The following is a 10,771-nucleotide window of genomic DNA, read 5'->3' on the forward strand; positions in this document are numbered from 1 at the left end:
AAAAGTACCTGATGCTAGCCTAATGGACTTAAGTAGGAAACAAAAGCCAATGCTGAGATAATATACGGAAAACCAAATTTTTAAAATGAGATGAGCAATCCATTGCTGAGGTCTAAAGGTTAGTACATTTTGCACTCATTCCACACATAACCTTTCATTGCACTTGCTCTCATTCATGTAATGTTTACTTTTTTTGCAGAGCTGCTCTTTTTGTGTGAAAATTTGAGTTTAGAAGTGAGAAGGTGTAGTTGTGTTAATTTAGCTTTAGAAAAGTGTGGGTAAAATGGAGATGTTTGTAAAATGTGTTTTAGCATTGAGAAAAACTGTAATAGGAAGTGTACTGGGTTATTTTAATTTAATTTTAATTTTTATCATTTTAAACTGGATTACACAGTCAGTCAACCTTTCCCATTGTAATATATTTATTGTGTCATATTTAATATTCTTATTTTTGTTTATTACTGGTATGTGTTTGAGTCTTTCCTTTCACACATTCATTTTGACTGATTCTAACCATTCATTTTTAATGGAATTTAAAATATTAAAATGTATCTTATCCTACATTTTATTATCTTCTTTTGTAATTCGTATAATTTTATTCCTAAAGATTCTGTAAATGAAACTACAAAAAAAGTCGTTTTTGACGAAATGTACAATTCAACCATAATTGTACAAAAATGTCTGTTTATTTCCGATGAGCCCATTCATTTTCAATAGGAAAAAATAATGCCCCAGAAGCAAAGGGTGCAAATGGCAGCCAATGAGTTAATGAAGAAGTCCAAAAAGACCCCAAAATGACTAGCAAGTGACCCATGAGAGACAAAGCAAAGCATCCCTACACATTTTCTCCAGAAATTGGATCTCCTAGTGTTTTGATGTTGCTGCAATCCCAAAGGAATCATTTTGTTTATCAGGACTCAACATGTGATAGAGAATTGGCAAGCGGGTGTGGCGGTTGAAAAAAGCGATAATCTGTTGTGACAGAATTTTTTTCATGATTTCTCGTAAATTGACTGTTTATTTCTTCGTGCTTCTCCCCTGATAAGCAGGCCTCTTCATGATGTCGGACCACACGTTTTACTGAGGCTATCTCAAGGACAAGAAAAGTAGTAACCTTTACCCAAGAATGATGCCTCTTCTGTGGGTGCTGCTTTGGTTGATGTTCCCCCCTCTGGCTTTCCTCTCTAATCCAGATGGATGCACCTTTCATGATGCCTTCAGATCACATGATGGTAAATCTCAATTGCAAAGTTAAGCACTAAATGAGGTTTGAAGTGAGTTTTTCTTTATTCCTAGGCATGATATTGAAATCAGTAATACGAGCAGACAAATTCTCTCTTCTCTCTCACAGCAGAAACCTAGCGTTAGCATATTTATTTGTTTATTTATTTATTTATTTTTATTTTATTTATTTATTTTTATTTTATTTATTTATTTTTATATTATTTATTTATTTTTATTTTATTTATTTGTTTATTTTTATATTATTTATTTATTTTTATATATTTATTCATTTATTTTTATTTATTTATTTTATTTTTTTATTTTATGTTATTTATTTATTTATATTTATTTATTTTCATTGTGTTTATTTATTTATTGTTATTTTATTTATTTATTTATTTTATTTTTTTATTTATTTTTATTTTTTTATTTATATTATTATTTTAATTTTTAATTTATTTTTATTTTTTTATTTTTTTTTATTGCTGTAATGTTATATAAGATATTTAATCGAATATAGAATTTTACATACATTTTTATTTTTTTATTTTAATTCAAAATAAATTCATAAACATATTCATTTAGTCTGGGTGAGGTAACACTTAACTCCCATTTAAATTAACAGTTATTTCAACTGTCCATTAGCTCATTGTCCCTTTGTGAGTTAATATATATCTTGATACTTCAATGAATGAGTTCCACTTTATTTAATAAACACTGTCTGTCTCTCATGCAGCGTTAATGGAGTCATTACAATGTCATAATGACTACGAGTCGTACGTCTATTGCAAGTGGAGGGAAGGGCCTCACATACGTGCGCCTCTGCAGCTGTGGTTCCACACGGAAAGAAGCAGGTGAGGACATGAGAGAGAAGGAAAAAGCAGGAAGAGTGTCCCTTAAAACTCGTGTGTCTTTGCAGGGAGAGATGTGAGCCCTTTGGTACAGAAATCCTACAAGCGGACGGGTACAGGACTGCCCAGTGTAGATATGAAACACCTTCTTTTTCCATTGGGGTGGAACACACGGTCTACTTTGTTAAGGAAGACAAATTTTGCTCATCTGCCCCACACAAACCTTTGGAGCTTTCTCATTACGGTAACGTTATCTTACCTTTTCATAAATACCAATATAAAATTCAGAATTGTGGTGTACACCTCTTGATGGCCACCCGATAATGACTTCAGTGCGGGCAAGTGTGGGATCGATTCCCTCTCGGTGGTGGTGTGGGTTGTGTGTATCAACCCTCTTGATGCCAGAATATTCAACGAATATATGTGAAGAATGAATGAATGAATATGTGAACAGAAAATATAGAAAATTAGATTGAAAAATATGGCAAAAGAAAGAAAGTGAAAAGACCAAGTCCGAAAACATACATTTATAAAAGTAAATATAGAAAGTCAGTAGGAAAATAATAATTTTTCAATTTATTTTATTTTTCTTCTAAATAAATCTAACTCTATTTTGTATTTTTTCATGATTTTTGTAAGTTTAATTCTCCAATTTTTAAGTGTATTGTACAAATTGATTTCTATTTATTCATTCATTTGTTTATTTATACACATCAAATTTTTTTTGATGTATATTTGTTCAGTCATTTACCACCATTGACAAAGAATAATCATTGCCAATATTCCCAGTCAAATATCATTTGTCTCCTTCAATGGCAGCCAATGAGGTAAATATAAATTCAATCTTAGGGGAGTAAATTGTGTTTTTTGTTGCACAGTGAGAGCACGCACACCAATGGATCTTTCACAATATGACATTGGTGATGAACATTTGGGGATCAAATGGTCCAGTCCTTACCCCACTTCTTCCCTGAACCAAAACCTCTTGTACCAACTTTGTTATAAGGCAGAAAAACAGGACACGTGGACTGTAAGCATCTGTCAATCTATTTGCTGTATTACTGAACACATACGCACTTGCGCTCTTCGATGAAGTGTAATGATCAGCTGTCAATGTCCAATTTGTTTCTGTGTCTGCATGTGTCTGCAGATTAGGAATTTGACAAGCACAGACGTCAAACTAGAGACAAATCACCTTTTTCCTGGTCAAAGGTACGAGGCCAGGGTAAGGGTCTGGGCCGGTGTGGGCCATTGGAGTGACTGGAGCCCTGCGGTGACGTGGAGGACTAAAGAAAGTGAGTTCGAGAAACGACAAAATAGGATGTGTTACTGATTCCGACACCTAGTTTTAAGATATCGGCCAATGAAGATAATGTACCGATTCCCCGTTATGAAAGTTCGCTGCCACCTTCCCGCTTCAAATAGAGCAGGTGTCTACTATTGATGAACTCATTTAAATTCACAGCAGAAGGGGCATTTTCAATACAATTTGTCTTGTTATTTTTATGAATGAAAAATACAATTCAATTCCTTTAATATTTATTCATATATACCGTATTTTCTCGCATATTTGTTGTATTTGTAACTCAAAAGAATGATGACTGAATCAAGGGTATGCCTTATATGCGCACAATTTAGACTTGACATGCACAAAACAGCAAGGTGACAAAGACAAAACGGCATAAGAAAAGACAATGCGGCCGATACGGTCATTTATTTAAAAATAGAGAAAAGATAAAGAGATAAAACCCTAAACAAAATGTGAAATTCAAGAAAATAAATAAATTGTACCTTGCATAAAATGTGAAAAAACTCCCTTACTTGTGCCTGCCATTGCACGCTCGTGCTTTGACTGGCTAGATGCAAGTAGCCTTGATACATGTCAGCAGATCCCAATAGTTGTTAAGGCTGATCGAAGGTCTTGCGGTCGATCATAAAAATATCACCCTTGATGCCAGCGTAATGTGTATCTCATGCTATGATTGCATCCAGAGACTCGGATACAATTCCTGTTTGTACTGCTCATGTGACTTTCTTTTTGACTTAGTCCACGTGCAGGCAACACCCTTTCGGAATTGGCAACCCAGCAGGCAACACCCTTTCGGAATTGGCAATCCAGCAGACAATCCTTTCGATTCATACAGTATCTCAGAAATACCATGTGCGATGATTTTTCTTCAGATTTTCCCTTCAAAGTAATACATTTGTACTCCCTATTAAAACCTTGAATATGGTGGTGAAAATTGTGAATCAGGGGGACATCTCATACGATTGAAATCGTAAAATTCAAAGATTTTAAAGCAATTTTAAGGGTACACTTATACGCGGAGGAGGTCAACATGCGAGAAAATATATAACATAATGATATAAACAGTATATATATTAACAGTTTCTTTTCTACAGCAATATACGTGTAAAAAAAGAACTCGTAGTCCAAAATTTCTTGTAATTATAGTTGTGTAGCCATCTGATAGTGTAGGGATTCACTCGCCTAAGTTCAATGCGGGCAAGGGTGGGATCAATTCCCGCTTGGTGGTCGTATGATTGCGCATGAATGGTATTTGTGTTTCTGTGTGCCTACGGCTGACTGGCGACTATTCTTGGATGTAGTTAGCCTTTCGTCCAATGTTCGGTGGGAGAGACTGCAGCAACCTACACGACTCTTGGGAGGATACACGTTACAGAAGATAAATGAAAAAAAATTAGTTGTGTCTATCCATTCAGTCTCTCAGTCGAAATGTGCCAACTTAAATGTGTAGTGCGCTGCTTTGCTATTCTAAAATGTTCTTAAAATGTTTGACCTGCAAATCACAGGCAATAACTGAAGCTGTAAAAGCATCATGTCAGTAAGTCTGAGTAAAATAATGACTTCAAAGTCAATTGAACTCACTCATGTTCTTTCTTTCTTTCTTTCATACCGCAGTCAGTGGACAGCCTCCCAGCTTGGATTGTGTGCTGGACGGCGAAAATAAGGTGATGTGTAGCTGGGAGGTAAGCAGTGAGCTGGATCACATAATTACCTACCAGCTGGTCTGCCAACATAACTATAGTGCACCGTGAGTCAAAAGTGTGCGCATGTGTATATGTGTGTTATGAGTCATAATATGAGTTTATGAGTTGAAATCGACCCCCATATGCTGAATCTCCGCCTCTTCTAATTCTCGCCGGCAGGTCTGAGCACTGCTGTACCAACCCAACAGTCACCTTTGACCCGAATAGGCTGCTGATGCAATACGGATGCTTGCTGACTGTCACCAAGCCTGCACATTTGCTGCTGCTTCTTAAACCGGCTCGCAAGGCTAAGACGTTCAGGGCCCATGAGCACAGTGAGTGATTGACAAGCTATGCCATTAAAAGATTAAAAAAATAAACCTGTTATGGATCATGCTCAAAATGGGGAAATGAATGAGCGTCTCTACCTAGTGTTGAATTACATAACTGCAGAATGCTTCTGAGTGAATTGAAGGTCATTTAGCAATGATGGGCATGTTTCGTATGTGTTTTTTTAACCCTTGCATACTGTTAGATTCGAATATGACATATTTTTACATTTATTTTCCTAGAAAATATATAAATACTATAAATTCATATGTATATACTGGCCTGACCTGATGGTTTAATGGTTCACTCGCCTGACTTCGGGATCGATTCCCACTCGGTGGCGGCATGGTTGTGAATGCATGTAGTATGTCTCTCTGTGTGCACTCTGGCTTACTGGCGACCTGTCTTTCGCCCGAAGTCAGCCAGGATAGGCTCCAGAAAACCCTGCAATCTTTGCGAGGCTGCACAGTATGGATGTTAGTGCGTCGTCTCAGAGTTCTGGGATCGAGGATTTAATCCCAGGTCGGACCATCCCTTGTGGAGTTTGCATCTTGTACCCTGGCTTACGTGTTTTTTCACGATCCCAAAAACATGCTGGTTGAATTTCCTCAAGGTATGAGTGTGAGCATTACTGGCTGTCTGTCTCGATGGCCAACATTCCAGGGTGTCCCGCACCTGGTGCCCATTGGTTGCTGGGATAGGGTCCAGCATGCCCCATGACCCTTGTTAGGATAAGCGGGACGGAAAATGAGACGCACAACCATTCACGAACACACTCATACCTAGGGGCAATTTAGAGTGGTCAACCAGCCTACCCTGCATGTTTTTGAAATGTGGGAGGAAACCGGACTACCCGGAGAGAACCCACGCAAGCCCGACCATAGCATGCAAACTCCACACAGTGAGGACCCCAGAACTGTCTGCCCGACGTGCTAACTAACTACTGCCGTCTACTATGTGTCTACCCATGATAAACTCATTTAAACTCACAGCAGAAGGATGCCACACAATTGGACGTCTAACATCATCATGCGAAGATTTTTTGTTTAGTAATTAGCGGCCATTTTGGGTAGGGAAGCTAAAAACTAGATCTGAAAAAAAGTCATATCCTATGTTGTTATTTGTTAGTACTCGCCAAAATTGATTACATAATCGTTGCAACTCTCAGTTTAGACTTGAGTCTATTGTGTTTGAGTTTGAGTTTGATTTACTTAATAACGGACAGCACATATTCATGAACATATTCATATAAATGAACATATATATGTAAATATGTAAGATTGTAGCCGAGGCCTATAATATCTGAGTGATTCATGTCTATTAACATATTATATTCAATGTACCATTGTCATTTGTAGTTCGTCCCAGGCCACCACATCAGCTGACAGTGAGTGAGAGAGGAAACTACTGGGCTGTGGAATGGGCCAAACCCAGCACCACCTCAAAAATCAGAGTATATTATCAAGCGCGCTATTACAGGATGGAAGAGAAGGTAATAAACAATAAAGCATGACAAGAATGTTCATTAGTTCAAACCACTGGGAAAGCTCACTCTCATAAAGGTGTTTTACACTTTCCATCTATTTTTATTCTTTTTATTCTTCTTATTAACTTTTTGAATGTTTTTATAAGTGCAAGCTTTTACCTGAGACTGGGACTCAAATTTTCTTCAATTTAATTTGCAATGATTCATTTTTATGTGTGGTCTGGTTTGCAGGAATCCTTCCTCCTGCTGAATGTTTCAGAGGGCTCCACTTTCATGTACATCCCAAGTTCATCACTCAGCCCACTGCAGCAATACCAGGTACAAGTCAGATCTGTTGTCATCCCAGGAGAGGGTTCACTCTACGAAGGAAGCCCCTCAGAATGGACCGAGCCAGTAGACTGGACATCAAATGCTGGTACTGTACCATTAGGTGTGTTAACATGCGTTTCCTTTGTATCACAAGTTTTAATTCATGATTTTGTTTCATTTCCATGACAGCCAGGTGGTATATCACCCCAATTGTGTATTCCTGCATCAGTGTGATTGCTCTTGTAGGCTTTGTGATACTTTACCGGACCATTTCAGTTTGTAAAAGGTAATTTGCACCCTTAGTTTTATTCAAACACATTGTCCTGTTGTACTGTTTTATGAATACAACACTTAAGGTGCTTTGTTTTGATGTTTAACTCATTATAGGGCCAGTCACTATTATTGGTTAATTTAATCAAATCAAAAAGGATCGCAAGTCAAGCACAATTATTGGCAATGAGTTCAATCGTGACCGGGCGTTTTGTCGACGGACGTTTCGTCGACGGACGTTTCGTCGACGGACGTTTCGTCGACGGACGTTTGGTCGACGAAACATCCGTTCGGCGAACTATCCGTCGACCAAACGTCCGTCGACCAAACGTCCGTCGACCAAACGTCCCTTCGACCAAACGTCCGTTCGACAAACTGTCGGTCGACCAAACGTCCGGGGATCAAGCGTCCGTCGACCAAAACGTCCGTCGACCAAACGTCCGTCGACCAAACGTCCGTCGACCAAACGTCCGTCGACCAAACGTCCGTCGACCAAACGTCCGTCGACCAAACGTCCGTCGACCAAACGTCCGTCGACCAAACGTCCGTCGACCAAACGTCCGTCGACCAAACGTCCGGGTACCGAGTTCAATGAGTGTCCTGTAGAGAAATATACGTAATTACTTTTATGTTTGTATTTTTTATTTCAATAATCCGCAATTAGGAAAGTGATTCTCTGGGTTGAAACTGTCCCTTCTCCTGGAAAAAGCAAAATCTTATCAAACATCAAGGTGAGAATATAAAACAACATAACATCTCCCTCTTTGACTGTAACAAATTTAGTTGTTTGCCTTTTATCTGTATTTTATGATGAAGGAAAAACATTTTCTCTCATTCAGTCTTCCACCAGCCAGACCCTGATGGAAAATGAAAACACCTGCATCTGCAAAGTGCTTCAACTGCACAGTCTGTCTACATGGTATATTCTACACTGCCTGACCAGTTTTACCATTTATAACACTGCTGCTATGTTGTCTAACACTTGCCATATTGCATGAATATTCATTACTGAGATGACAAAAAAAAAGAAAGTCTTCCAACTCCCAACATCTCCCTAAGCTCTTCACCGTGGCCAACGGAGGGTGCTGAAAATAAAGATTTGGAGCAGGACCGACAGGACTACAAAAGTAATAGCCTGCCCCTCCCTGCAGAGAAGGTTAATGGCTGTCACCTTCCCGTGCACTTCAGCGGCCGATATATCCTCTGTCAGGTCAGCTGCTCCCTCACATGCCTTGATCTGTTATGCAAGCGCATAGATCAAAATAAAACCCATGACGTCGAACATAAAATGTGACAGACACATTTTACGACATTTGCTGAGATAACATCAATGCACATAAAAAGCATTATAGTGTGATTGATGTATGACATGATTTACTCACTTTATTTATGTGTCTACTTACATGTCAGTCATTAGACACCAAGTCCGTACATGAAGACACAAAGGACAGTGAAGTAACCCCATCAGATGCTCCTTCCTCGGCGGTCTTGACCACAACTGGAACAGGGTACGTGTGCCTTCCCCGGGTCAAGGTCTCCGCTTCCACATCGGATCTGGTGTCCCAGTGGGACGCCAAAGCGAATACGCAAAAGCGTGAACGGAATCATCAGTGTGGAAATAACGCGGCGTGGTCTGATAAAATGCCTGACAGCAATGACCCACCTCCAGCATACGGCTCAGATAATTCCTGGCCCACTACAAAGCCTTCAGGGTACTGCTTCCTGCCTCCTCAATGTTAAGAGCAGTTATGCGAGATTATTGTTACACTCAGCTCATTTTCCAACTTGTGGTGTAACTATAAGCCCAAGGTAGGCATGTGTCATGAACCATTAGCCCTCTAAAATTGTCCTCTAGCAGTAGAAAGGCATTTTTTTCCACTCATTACTAGTAATAGAGCAAAATACCCAGGAGTACAAGTGAAGTACTCTATCTTTCCCCCTTTAAAAGTTGAAACTTTACACCTTTATAGAGCAAGTGACTAATTTTGGTCATTTTATTTTTATTTTTATTTATTTATTTTTCTGGACGATTAAGAATTTTATCCCTATGCATTGCAAGTGACTATTTTGGGTCATAAAAAAGCTGAATATTAGCAATGATTATTATATTTTTTTATTATTGTCATTATCCTTTTGTGTACTTTTTTTATTATAAATGCATGTATAAAGGAATGCAATTTTGATGAAAAACTACATATGTTAAATAAAAATGAATTAAAAAATGAGCTGATCTATGGTGCAGTGGTTCGTCCACCTGACTTTAATGCAGGCAATCTGGGTTGGATGTGCAGTGCGGAAGATGAATGAAAAAATGAATGAATGAATACAAACATAAATTCTGCTTTTGACACCAATCAACACTTAATAGATGATTCTTCATTTCATAGAATATTGAATGAGTAATTTTTAGATTTTAGATTTTTATACTGATTTTAAATGTCCATGTTTCAGTCCGGCGTGGACCGGCGGATGAGTGGTTAGCGCGTCGGCCTCACAGTGGGAGACCTGGGGTCAAATCCAGGCCGGTCCACCTGTGTGGAGTTTGCATGTTCTCCCCAGACCTGCGTGGGTTTTCTCCAGGTACTCTGAATTCCTCCCACATTCCAAAGACATGCATGGTAGGCTGGCTGATTGGACATTCTAAATCGCCCCTAGGTATGAGTGTGAATGTGAATGGTTGTTTGTCTCCTTGTACCCTGCGATTGGCTGGCCACCAATTCAGCATGTCCCCCACCTCTGGCCCAAAGTCAGCTGGGATAGGCTCCAGCACCCTCCACCACCCTAGTGAGGATAAAGCAGTTCAGAAAATGAGATGAGATGTTTCAGTCCCTTTGACAGCACTAGACGTCCAATCCAATCCAAAATTGCTCTCTTGCTGGATCATTAAAAACAGCAAAAAGTACACACTGATATGGAATTAATGTTCAAGTGACTTTTCATGCTTGATTCCTAGTTCAAACCAAAAAACAATATTCATCTGACCAGAGGATGGCAGTAATTAGCTGAGCTCGGAAAACCTTTTTTTTTATGTAAAGTAGTCCACCACCAGTCTCAAGACAATTATCTCACTACTGCCAAAAAATAATAATAATAATTTAAGAACAGCCACAAGTCTGTGTAATTGCTTATAAAAGCTTCTCCTCTTAAATGTTTATATGTTTGGTTTAAGTGGGTTTTTGATACAGCCTGTGCAACTGGCACCAATTTAGAACAGCTTAGTACTTATTTTTAATTTCCGAGCAGGCAAAACATAATTGATTACAAACAAAACCCTCACATTCTAATCACATCAACATGTAGACGATGCGTT

General features: G+C 38.7%; 1 protein-coding gene across 1 annotated transcript in view; it reads left to right on the forward strand.

Moving 5' to 3' along the window:
- csf2rb (colony stimulating factor 2 receptor subunit beta) overlaps positions 1-9,497 on the forward strand; it is an 11,554-nt gene extending 2,057 nt beyond the window's left edge. Inside the window, exons 2-15 of the mRNA XM_077619522.1 lie at positions 1,050-1,232; positions 1,961-2,078; positions 2,144-2,319; positions 2,954-3,105; positions 3,226-3,370; positions 4,999-5,131; positions 5,247-5,401; positions 6,755-6,888; positions 7,114-7,297; positions 7,381-7,477; positions 8,126-8,192; positions 8,301-8,380; positions 8,521-8,671; positions 8,872-9,497. Of these exons, the coding sequence (XP_077475648.1) occupies positions 1,127-1,232; positions 1,961-2,078; positions 2,144-2,319; positions 2,954-3,105; positions 3,226-3,370; positions 4,999-5,131; positions 5,247-5,401; positions 6,755-6,888; positions 7,114-7,297; positions 7,381-7,477; positions 8,126-8,192; positions 8,301-8,380; positions 8,521-8,671; positions 8,872-9,201 (2,028 nt within the window). The 5' untranslated portion in view covers positions 1,050-1,126 and the 3' untranslated portion in view covers positions 9,202-9,497. The remainder of the gene's footprint in view (positions 1-1,049; positions 1,233-1,960; positions 2,079-2,143; positions 2,320-2,953; positions 3,106-3,225; positions 3,371-4,998; positions 5,132-5,246; positions 5,402-6,754; positions 6,889-7,113; positions 7,298-7,380; positions 7,478-8,125; positions 8,193-8,300; positions 8,381-8,520; positions 8,672-8,871) is intronic.
- Positions 9,498-10,771: the final 1,274 nt, after the last annotated feature.

Source organism: Stigmatopora argus, chromosome 14 (assembly GCF_051989625.1).
Source record: "Stigmatopora argus isolate UIUO_Sarg chromosome 14, RoL_Sarg_1.0, whole genome shotgun sequence".
NCBI lineage: Eukaryota > Metazoa > Chordata > Actinopteri > Syngnathiformes > Syngnathidae > Stigmatopora > Stigmatopora argus.